Source organism: Talaromyces rugulosus, chromosome V (assembly GCF_013368755.1).
Source record: "Talaromyces rugulosus chromosome V, complete sequence".
Lineage (NCBI taxonomy): Eukaryota > Fungi > Ascomycota > Eurotiomycetes > Eurotiales > Trichocomaceae > Talaromyces > Talaromyces rugulosus.
This window is the reverse complement of record NC_049565.1, coordinates 836323-848740: the sequence shown is the minus strand read 5'-3', so window position 1 is coordinate 848740 and position 12418 is coordinate 836323. Positions and strand designations below refer to the sequence as shown.

General features: G+C 46.6%; 2 protein-coding genes across 2 annotated transcripts; both read left to right on the top strand.

Moving 5' to 3' along the window:
- Positions 1-4064: 4064 nt before the first annotated feature.
- On the top strand, positions 4065-4717 carry TRUGW13939_08835 (uncharacterized protein; the record flags this gene model as incomplete). The annotated part of the gene is made up of 2 exons (XM_035491962.1): positions 4065-4650; positions 4701-4717. The coding sequence occupies 2 exons, from the start codon at positions 4065-4067 to the stop codon at positions 4715-4717; spliced, it is 603 nt and encodes a 200-aa protein (XP_035347855.1).
- Positions 4718-7459: 2742 nt separating this feature from the next.
- On the top strand, positions 7460-11036 carry TRUGW13939_08834 (uncharacterized protein; the record flags this gene model as incomplete). The annotated part of the gene is made up of 4 exons (XM_035491961.1): positions 7460-7470; positions 7538-7967; positions 8030-9964; positions 10017-11036. 4 exons carry the CDS (start codon positions 7460-7462, stop codon positions 11034-11036), a joined length of 3396 nt encoding a protein of 1131 aa, XP_035347854.1.
- Between the last annotated feature and the right edge of the window lie 1382 nt (positions 11037-12418).

Sequence of the window (12418 nt, the reverse complement as noted above, 5' to 3'; positions counted from 1 at the left end):
GTACGTTGCGACCTTGGCCTAGCCGCCCCACTCTTGTGTTTTTTGTGTTCCCAATTATGAATTCAGCAAAAAAGACACACCAGGCCTGAATTGGAGGTGCGGCTGATGCCGATAGTCGAATCAGCTGTGGCCCAGAAGTGGGGCCGTGGAAGTAAGGAGTCTATCGTCCATATTTATTTCCTCTGTGCCATGATTGGCTGTTTCGGGTGTGCTAGGCTATGGGACTAGAGCTTTCCAGAGTCTAAACTGGTGGATTTAAGTTGACCGGGAAATAAAAGGCCCTCAATTTAGAGGCGGACTACTAGTACTACTTCCGCTACTACTACATCGTACTCGGGTAGGCAAATACGCGAGAAAAGAAAGTATATACTACTACTTAGTACTTTCTCCGTACATACGCGAAGAAAGAAGATATGAAAAGTGGGTGGATCGGGATTACGCCATGCAGCAGTGTGGCAGCGGCACGTCCCCCAAAGTTGTTGGTTGGATTGCGATAGTGCGATTCACGAGGGTACTAAACCTATTAAACACTCCTCAGCATGTTAGCTGCTAACCAAAAAGCCGTTCGGCTAGTTGGTCAGTCCTTATTATCCACTAGTATATAGTAAAATAATAACAAAAAGAGTACTATAGATGACCAACCAACAAAACAAATGCATAAACTATCTGTGCTGATTATTAATAGACTTTATATAACAAAAGCCAAGCCCTCTATGCAGAAGGGCTATCAAGACTCAGTACAGTTTAGTCACTTTAGTGATTAGTACTAGTACTCTAGTAGTATCTTTTCCGCTGCGGATGATCAGCAACAAAACTTTGAAGTTCATGAATATCACCTAACAAAGTTAAAAGCGTCGATCCATTTTCAATACAATCCCGCCAGTAGTAGTCATCCTTTTTTTTCTCTTGCAGTTACGCGGCGATACGGAGGTTTCATTCATCTTTTAATAAAGAGCTTGCCAATTTGATTATTTTATTTTAGCTGGTACTATAAATCATTAGTGTTGTTTGTATACATACTATTACCTCATGCGGAAATTTACGAGTACTCTATAGCTTGCGCGATGACTTTCCGCATTAGGAAAATGACAAGAAACCGCATTGATTTCCTAATTTGGTTTAGCGGTTGTTGGCGCGCCCAGAGGGGGGAATCGCTCAGCGAGTGTGTTAACACATGAGCTATTATCACAGCCACAACTCATTAAGTATATAGTGTTGGTATATAAATTATACACATGCTATCATGGAATGGTCTAGATTGGAGGTTGATTCCCGTTTTTTATGTCACGAATACGAATTTATGATGTGCGTCATAATTCCCCGCCAATTAGAGAAATATAGATTAAGAATACGAATAATCGAAATCGATCCCCCTCTTTTCTACCCCATTTTTTTTTGGGCAGTGCATCAGCCTCGGTCGACAGAACAGGAAGGAGAAAGAAAAAAAAAACACGAGAAATATAGACCGGTCGCGATAGTCTCAATGGCAGCCTAGTTAATTAACAGCCAAGGACTTGTCAGAAGAATAGATAGTTAACTCACAGCCAATTATGTCACTTATGTCAGCAGCCGCTGGAATGACGCTACATATGCGGGATATCCATAAAAGATATGTGCGACGCTAACCAGTATTGGTTTAGTGCTCCGGGCACGCTCAGTGAGCTAGGATGAGCTTGTAGCGAACGCTACAATATATTGTATCGGGCGATACAATATAAGTTATCGAGCAGTAAGATATAATGTATCGAGTGATACATTATGGGAACTATATAGGAACGCTCTTTTACCATCATGTGTCTAGCTTATTGTGTTTTATTCTCTCAAGCAAATAGCATACTACTATTACTCTTCAACATACTTAGCAGCCTATCATTGCGATAGTACTCTACTTTATCCTAGGATTGCCTTACACAACGTTCTCATCTTGCCTTCTGTTAACAGAATACCCACCCCGATTCACATCTTGGTGACGAGTTGTTGAACCGATTGACAGGACTCGGCCTCGTGTTGCACCAACGTATGAAGAAAAAAAAGGATCCGAGTGCCCATCACAAAGCTGAAGGCTGAATTGAAGGCTGAAAAAAAAAACCCAAAAAATGAAAAGTATCCGAACAAATTCAACAAATAAAAATAATAAATGATCGCTTTGCGTGGGTCTTTGTCTCTCGCAACAAGTACTGCTTTTTGTTTTCTACAGCCTGCTTCAGCCCTACCAGACCCAACAAGCTGAATGGTTGGTCAGGTTTAGAATGATGATTCAGCAGAAGTGTACGACGTACGTGCATTGCCGCCAAGGCTAAACTTATTCAGGTAAGAAAGAAAAGGTCGATTCCAAAATGGTTTAGGCGTGATGAAGGTTAAAAATGCGATACGTTACCGTACTATTACGGAGTGTAACTCATCGTAAGTTACGGAGTACGAGTGCTACGGACGGAATATTCTTGCCCTCTTCTTGCCACGCACCGGGCCCCAGGGATCGAGCCTCTTATTATACTACCGAGTTCCAAGCCAATTAAGCTGCGGGAAAGACGGGTCCACCCAAACCCTAAACCCGCTTCGTATATAGTACTATATTAGTATACAAAGCCACCAAAGCACGTCGTAGTGAATGAGGCTTAATTCGCCCTTTCTTTTTTTTCTCTTATCGTAAAAAGTGCTACTACCGCCAACAAAGAGGCACTAGTGTGCCTCTTTGTTGGCGAGCGGCAGAGCCTCGTAATTGGTAAACGAGAGGGAAACACGAGACGACACGACACGGCTATCATTCACCCCAGCGGACTAGCAGACTAGCCCCCGGCTTAGTTAAAAAGTTGTTTAATTCTAAAACAGAACAGAGTTATTCGACCCAAACAAAAAGCCAAGACTCAAGTGCTGTCGATGGATTTCCTAGCCGGCAAAGGTGGATCGCTACGAATTCTGGATTCTGCAACGTGTTAGACGTTAAGTACTCTGTAGCCTAGTACATACTACTACCTTTACGGAGTACAGCTTAATTCCACTACGCTAATGCTCCGTAGGAATACTAAATAGTGACCAGTACTACGACTACTACGGTACTCAGGGTATCTGGCAATCTGCAAGAGCTATGCCGGCATGTCCGACGGTGAACCGCAGTCCGTTCCCCGATGTCTTATCGATCATCATAATACAGACCTATTACTACGCAGCTAGCGGGTGTCAAAAATGCAGGATCGTGATGATGTACATGGATTCCGTAATGATGCATTGTCGCAATGCGGAACAAATCCGTGATCTGATGATTAATGCTACTTCTCTTTATATCAATTGACTCATCCTTTTGTACGTAGTAGGTGTTGGCTGATCTTCAGTCTTACTGATAAAAGACATACATCAGTGGCAACATGTTCGCAAAATAACCGTAGTAGCAGAAAAAAGATTCTGCACGGCCATGCCCATGCATGTCGCCATTCTTCAAAAGCATCGTGATGAGCTATCTGCTCGCGTCGGTTTGCCAATTTAAAAAAAAAATAAAAAAAAATAGCACGTCAAACTAATGCTGCAGGCTGCGGGAATCTAGTATGTCCGATCCGACGCTTTTTCTGGCCAGTTTTGGTGACTGCAGGTGAAACATACTAGCCACACCCCTCTTCTGTTCCAAACTGCATCAAATACCGAGATAATTGAAATGATTGACAACGATAGTCGCATCTGTGATGGACCATGACGGAGTCACAGGATGGAGGAGTTAGTCTAACCCCCACGCTTCCTTTTCACCGGGCATCGAGAACAACGTGGAAGAAATGGTCGAGGTGCAGGTCGGGCGTCGCACGTGGCGTGACGATCGGATTAATTTTTATTTATTATTATTCATAAAAAATTAATCATAATAGCGGATTGAATAATAATGCGATTGCCGTACGGTAAACTGACTGTATCGCCAAATTGCGCCACAGCTGGGTCTCCAGCCACAAACCATACCCGAAAACCATTGACGATCAATGACGTAATCAAAGTGAACTTTTAAGTTAACGCAATGTCTAACTACTCTCGTATAAAGCTAGTTGAAAATAAATTCCTTGCTACATACATATCTAGGAGACATTATGTCCAAACTTGCAGTTCTCATTGATGCCGACAACGCGCAATCCTCCACTATCAATCACCTGCTCTCAGAAATAGCAAAATACGGCACAACGCATGTTAAACGTGCCTATGGAGATTGGACAAGTCCCAATTTGAAGGGCTGGAAGGAAAAGCTTCTTGAACAGTCGATCCAGCCGATCCAGCAATTCGCGTACACCCACGGCAAAAATGCGACCGACTCAGCTTTGATCATAGATGCAATGGACTTGCTTTACTCAGGTCGTTTTGATGGCTTCTGCCTCGTCTCTAGCGACAGTGACTTTACTCGGCTGGCTGCTCGCATACGAGAGTCTGGACTAAGCGTGTACGGGATTGGGGAGCGAAAAACGCCCAAGCCCTTCGTCGCTGCCTGCGATAAATTCATCTACACCGAAAACCTGGTGCATCTGGAAGAGCTTGCACCACATGCCGACAGGGTCACAAACGATCCCGGAGATCATTCGTCAGTTCGACAGGCTCTAATGGATGATCATCTATCGAATATGTTGCGTACCGCGGTAGAAACGGCTTCAGATGACGACGGATGGGCTAGGCTCTCCAGCGTCGGTACGCTCCTCACAACACAATACCCTGACTTCGACCCCCGTACGTATAAGTTTCACAAACTCAGTGATCTTATAACTGCCTCGAATTTATTTGAGATGTCCCATCACTCCCATCGAGGCTCAAGCACAGATATTTCCAAAGACACGTCGTCTCCTCCCCAAAGTTGGTCATGTCGGTTAAAGTCCCCCACAATCACTACCTCCACCACTGTGCCCGCATCTCGTCTTACCTCTGTGATAGCCTTGCGTAAGTGATCGCATGTGTCATATAACGCCTTGGCATCTCCTCCCTCCACATAGACCGATGCCATAAAAATTACTCGCTCGGAGAGCCGGATCACCGCTGCTGTTAGATCTGGGGATTCTATTGGAACTTGCTCCGCTTCTACATCCCTATTTACCCAGAGCATGCTTCGAATTGCCCATCTCCCTTCCCTCCATGCGGAAGGGACCATCTTCGCCCATTTGTGATGTCCCATCGGGGTTGTCAACAGTCGGCCGTTAATTCTTCTTGCTTGAGGTTCTTGGATCGCTATTGCCACTGCGTCCTGGATTTCTTTGTCGTTCATTAAGCTATCGTGCACTGCGCCCTGTTTCCTTACGTTCAGCTGTATTATTCGGAGTGTTTTAGTCATGTTGTGATGGGTAGAGCTTCCGACAGTTTTTGCTATACGATTCGTGAGGGCCTCCGCACGGGACGCACTTCAGGACCGTTTCATTGCAATCACTGTGCCGGTGGCCTTCCTTGGCGCATTTCGCGCACTTCTGGGCGTTCTTGCACTGGAATGCCTTATGGCCAACCTCTTGGCAGTTGTAGCATTGTGCCGGTCGTGGTCGATACTCAAAAACGCTGGTCACGCCAGATTCTCCCCCGGCGTGGAAGAATCCGCCAGCCAGGAGTCTCCGTGCGTCAGTGCCCTTGGTTAGGTATACTACCATAGAACCATAGGCCTTCGCACTCCCTTTTCTGCTAAGCCATGCGACCTTGGCCACGGTGATTTCATTCTCCTCGCCGAGCGCTGCAGCAGCTCCTGCTCTGATTTCATCGTTTTCGTCTAGTACTGCTGCCTTCTTGACACTGTCGACTTTGATCGGGTACAGTTCGTCACGGAGCACCCGAGCTCCGGCGCCAATCTTTGCTTCTGCCACTTTCTTCACCAGCTGGTGTTCCGCTTCATCTCGGCAAGCAATCCGAATCCGGTGGGTATTCTTTGGATCTACGGTAACAGCGCGGCATCGCTAGTGCATATGGTTTTCCATGCTCTGGATCTCTTTCTCAACTGCGATCCTAATTGGGCCTGCGGACATCCTATCGCTTTCAGAGTCTGCCATCTTCGAGGTATCTATCGTGCAATATAATGTATCCGTAAAGGTAGTCGGCGTCGTGTTAAACGATGAGAGAGTCCGTATGTTGCTCGGTTGACTGTTTGGAGGAGTACGCGCAACATCCGCGTAGGACGGGTTATTTGCAGACTCTGGGGTGGTAATGAAGGTGCGCAGAGCTTGGATTTCGGGAAGGATCTCTTCGTGGCTGTCTTGTGAGCATGGCTCTGGATGGGATTGCAGTGTCAGAGTTTGTAACTCGTGTCGGACCTCCGCTAGGGCTGCACTAAATTCTTCTGTGACTTTCTTTAGTTCTTCCTTATGCAAGTCGTCTCGTCGTCTGATCTCTTTCCTGAGTTTGATGAGCTCTTCCACCAGTTTGGCTGTGTCCAGGTCCTCGCTCTCGGTCGAGGATTCATCCGAAGCTGGTTCGTCATGTTGGGTTGCTGGCCTGTCTTGCTGTCTCTTCTTCTGTTGAGAGCGCGTATTTCTCTGCTCAGTTTCTTTCTCTTGCTCTCGCGCGTAGTTGTTAGGTGGTTTGGTGGTGCGTTTCGGTCTCGATAGCCGTGGTGGTGAATCTTCGTGTTCGTCGCGGTCCGGGGGTTCAGGGGTTTGCGTCGCGGCCCGTCCCGTTGGTGGGTAGCCCGGAGGCATTTTCGCGCAATAGACAGCGATGAACGATGCGAAATAGATAAAACGTCTGAGTGCAGTACCTCAAAAACCTCAGAGTACTACCGGATACTAATCTTTCTTCTCTCTATAAGTACTTTGTAGTACAGGGTTTCCGGAAACTGGTGTCACCACTTACACTCTTTCTTTGTTTCCGTAGCCCTAACGCTACAATTTACTAAGCCACTTTGAGATGGCCGCGCGGAATATCGTTAGTCCGTATTGGTATCGTAAAATACGCCAGGGTATCATAACCAGATCTTGTATATTTTACCTGACTGAAGTCCACGTGTCCCCCGATATTCGACCTGCCTGGATGCCTACAAACACAACTTTCGCAGTCCATAACCTGCTCGTGGTGTAACCAAAAATGGCTCCTACTCTCGCTCGATCAACCCTCAATCTTAGCGGCTCCCGGTGTTTGTCCTGTTTGCATGGAACATTCTAGGATCTTCTAGTTAGACTTTGGTCCTGCTTAAAGACCACGGCACGGGCCGATGTTAGGCCCGACGATTCGTGGCGCATGGAATACGATCTTGTGGAGTCGCTCCATTCCACCTGGTCACGGATGCAGACCCGAGCAAACATTAAAGTGATGTACAGAACAAGAGCATGAGATCATGCAAAGGTAAATCATGTATAGTTGGCTCTAACTAGTCAATAGGAGTCACTATGAGCTGTTGTTTAGTCGCGCCAACACATCGAAAAGTGGGGTAATACTTCTGGAAGTAAAAGGACAATAGCACCCACCTTTCCCCCCCTTCCCCCCCTTCCCCCCCTCCCCAAAAGCCTCAACTCAATCGAAGTCTTGAGCCCCAATGATTCTGAGGTACTGTCAAATGATTAGAGATGGAACGGCTTCATCAGAAATTCCGATCTCATAATCCATTTCGCAGGCACGAGGATTCTCAAAATGTTAAAGCTCGGACAAACCAGGCGAAGGCCCAAGCAGACAGTACGATCAGTATTTCGCTGCCAGCTTCTCCCGGACAGTCCAGTATTCAGTGTACCCAGCCGACCCAGCCAACGCCTGATTTGTGGAAAATCGCGTACGACCATCTGGATGGTGAGCAGCGGGAGATTTTGTCCAACTTGAATGACAAGGGAAATCATTCCCAGACAAAAGCTTTGCTTGATGAAGTTATTCACGTAACAAAAGAGAAATACGAGGAGTATCAGCAAAAGACAGATGGGACACTTCGACAGACTTCTCGGAAAATCATTAATGCGACACTCTCCTTCAAAGATATTATCACGGCGGTTGCGGGTTTTGATCCTACGCAGCATGCAGCGAGTGCTTGGGCAATTGTATCACTTGGGCTGACAGTACGTAATGTCCGCTAGCAGATCGTAAAAACCAGCTGACGAACCCTGTGAGTGGAATCCAGATGACCAAAAATCATAATGATTTACGAGATGTGTTGTTTGAATCATCGGAATATCTATCGGATGTTCTCACACAGTGTGCCTTCATTGAAAAGAACTTCTACCTTGATGGCAGCTCTAGTATCAAAGAGGACGTGGGAAATGCGCTGGTCAGACTTTATGGAGCAATCCTACGGTATACAGCACAGATTCGCGATGCTCAACATCCTCGCGTGGGAAGAATGGTGCTGGACTGCGTCACTGCCATTACAGACCATCCACTCACGAAGCTTCAAGCCTCAGTTGATAAAGAGCGAGATAATCTATTCCGGTGGATTGGACTAGTCAAGCACTTGCACTGTGAAAAAGAGGCAGAGGATATTCTAAGTCAGATTGATGCACTTGCCGAATCTATGAAGCATCTGATTGAACAGTTTCGTCTTGCGAACCTACGTATTGCGGAAGGAGCATTTTATGACTCCTACATTAATGAACATGAAGATTTCTGCCTTCCAAACACCAGGTCCGAGCTTCGTTCCCAAATCTCCGAGTGGGCTGAGTCGACAGATGATAAATGCATATTTTGGCTGAATGGAATGGCGGGGACAGGAAAGTCTACCATCGCTCGAACGGTCGCACAATCATTCAAAGACAAAGGACAGCTTGGCGCCACATTCTTCTTCAAGAGAGGTGAAGCTGACCGTGGTAATGCGAAATACCTAATATCAACCATCACAAGACAACTGGTAACCGGACATCGGTGGCTGGTTCCTGATGTGTTGAGCGCAATTGAGAGTGATCCGAATATCTCATCCAAATTTCTCAGCGAACAATTTGATAAGCTTCTTCTCCAGCCCCTACTTAAGTTACATCTTAGTCAACCTACAACAATTGTGATTGTTATTGACGCATTGGATGAATGTGACCGGGAAGAAGATATACAAGTTATCCTGCGACTTTTGTTTAGATTGCAGAATTTTCAATCTGTACGTCTCCGAATATTCCTGACTAGTAGGCCGGAACTTCCAATCCGCCTTGGCTTCAAGCAGAATGATAATCATCGAGACGTGTTCCTCCATGAGCTCCCCATCCCAATAATTGAACGTGACATTCGTCTGTTCTTGGAAGACAAGCTTTCAAAAATACGGGATGAGCGTTCATTGTCCTCGGACTGGCCTGGACACAAAAATATAGAGAAATTGGTAAAGATAGCTGTCCCGTTGTTTATTTTTGCGGCCACGATCTGCCGCTTTGTCGGGGAGAAGAGATGGCGCCCAGAAAAACGTCTAGAAGCAGTTCTCCAAGATCAGGCAACATCATCAAGATCCCAGATGGACAGAACATACTTGCCCATCCTCAATCAGCTTCTTTCTGGTGCAAATGACAGAGAGGTTAAGCAGCTAACGCAAGAGTTTCAGGATATCGTTGGGGTTATCATTCTTCTTGCTACTCCACTTTCAGTCAATGTTCTCGCGCAGCTGATTAACTTGCCAAAAATTGATATCAGCAATCGCTTAGATGGATTCCACTCAGTTCTCAGCGTGCCAGAGAACATTAACTCACCAATTCGCATCCTGCACTTATCTTTTCGAGATTACCTCTTGGCCACGGAAACCCCTTTCCATATAAATGAGAAAGAGACGCAGCAGAAGATAGCACTACATTGCCTTCGTGTCATGAAAACTGGTCTCAAGCAAAATATTTGTGGTCTACCAAGTTACGGGGCACAACGAGATAATATTGACAGCCAGGCTGTTAATGAGAATCTCTCAGCGGATATGCAGTACGCTTGTCAGTACTGGGTATACCATCTTGATTATAGCGAAGCTCGTATCGTTGAGTCCCTAGCTTTTGACTTTTTGAAAAAGCATTTCCTTCACTGGTTGGAGGCGCTGAGCCTAATGGGCATTACATCAGAAGCGGTGGCAATGATAGATGCACTACAGTCAGGTGATGGGGTAAGTTTCTCTATCGTCTATACTCGAGTCATAACTAAGATTATGACAACAGAAGGGCACAGATGCGGAAATTTCAGACTTCCTCTATGATGCCAAACGATTCATTCTTAAAAACGCTTACATTGCGGGTATTGCTCCAATCCAACTCTACAGTTCTGGGCTAGTATTTTCACCGATGCAAAGTATTGTTAAAAGGATATTTTCTGGTAGTATACCCAAACACTTGCACATACTACCACAGGTGGAGGATTTATGGAGCCCAGGACTACAAACACTCGAGGGCCATTCAGGTCCAGTTTATTCGGTGACCTTCTCATCGGATGGGCAAACCCTAGCCTCAGGCTCTAACGATGAGACTGTCAAGCTCTGGAACGTCAAGACCGGCTCTGAACTGCAGACCCTTCGAGGCCATTCAGATCGGGTTCGTTCAGTGGCCTTCTCACCGGACGGGCAAACTCTAGCCTCAGGCTCTGCCAATAAGACTGTCAAGCTCTGGAACGTCAAAACCGGCTCTGAACTGCAGACCCTTCGAGGCCATTCAGATCGGGTTCGTTCAGTGGCCTTCTCACCGGACGGGCAAACTCTAGCCTCAGGCTCTGCCAATAAGACTGTCAAGCTCTGGAACGTCAAAACCGGCTCTGAACTGCAGACCCTTCGAGGCCATTCAGGTTGGGTTTATTCAGTGACCTTCTCGCCGGACGGGCAAACTCTAGCCTCAGGCTCTACCGACAAGACTGTCAAGCTCTGGAACGTCAAGACTGGCTCTGAACTGCAGACCCTTCAAGGCCATTCAGATTCGGTTCGTTCAGTAGCCTTCTCTCTCCATGCCGTAGAAAATCCTGCCACTAGGTCCGTCACTATTCCACAACTCCATGATAATTGCGGCCTGACTTCATACAGTATTAATCCTCAAATATCTATATCAAACAACTGGGTTGCATTGGGAGGCGAGAATCTACTGTGGCTTCCTCCCGAGCATCGTCAATTTGAAACTTCAGCTATCAAGGAAGCCACCCTTGCTCTTGGGTATAGTGACGGGCGAGTTTCTATTATAGGATTTCATACGCTGTAGATTGAATTTTGTTGATAGTTATTATATACTCTCTATTATTTATTAATCTCTCTTTAAAAGGAGGGCCTAGGATATCCGAGCATTATATAGTATTCCATTTTATCTATGAATTCTCGAGCAACTTCTGCCTAATTCTATGTAGGGCAAGTTTGCCACCCGAATCCAGCCATGCCACTCTTGTGTAATATTACTCGTAAGTACAATACTGAAATATACAGGGAAGATTATTGTTCCGACATAAACCAGATGGAGTTTAGCCTAGTTTCACATTAGGGCTCCAGAAACAAAAAGAGTGCATACTTCGGTGACACCAGTTTCCGGAAACCCTGTAAGCAGAAATGGGGTCTGCAAAGAAAGACTGCTCCAGAGGATGAAAGCGCGAGGCATACCAGAGAAGCTGCTCCGGTGGATCGAGGCGTTCTGCTCGGAACGAACGGCAACCATACTAATCAACGGACAAGCGTCGGAGGCTCGAGGCCTCCCACAGGCGGGACTACCACAGGGCTCTCCTCTATCCCCGATCTTGTTCCTCTTCTTCAACGCAGACCTAGTCCAACGGCAGATCGACAGCCAGGGAGGGGCGATTGCTTTTGTGGATGACTTTACCGCATGGGTGACAGGGCCAACTGCACAGAGTAACCGGGAGGGTATTGAAGCAATTATCAATGAAGCGCTCGATTGGGAAAGAAGGAGTGGAGCGACCTTTGAAGCAGAGAAAACGGCCATTATACACTTCACCCCCAAGGCATACAAATCTGAACAGGAGCCTTTTACCATCAAGGAACAAGCCATTGTACCCAAAGACCATGTCAAGATCCTCGGCGTAATCATGGACACAAGACTCAAATACAAGGAACACATCGCAAGGGCAGCCTCCAAGGGCTTAGAAGCAGCAATGGAGCTCAAACGACTCCGAGGTCTATCCCCAGCAACCGCGCGGCAGTTATTCACATCTACGGTTGCCCCAGTGGTGGATTATGCCTCTAATGTCTGGATGCACGCTTTCAAAGATAAGGCCATCGGACCCATCAACCGAGTCCAACGAGTCGGAGCGCAAGCGATTGTGGGAACCTTCCTCACAGTCGCAACCAGTGTGGCAGAAGCAGAGGCTCACATTGCCACCGCACAATGCCGGTTCTGGAGACGGGCCGTGAAGATATGGACGGATATCCACACCCTACCAGAAACGAACCCACTTCGCAGGAATACCGCTCGGATCAGGAAGTTCAGAAGATTCCACCGGTCACCGTTGTATCAAGTAGCAGACGCGCTGAAAGATATCGAAATGGAAACACTGGAAACCATTAACCCATTCACATTAGCACCATGGGAGGAACGAATGCAGACCGAGATTCGGGGAACCTCAGAAACACAGACAGAAG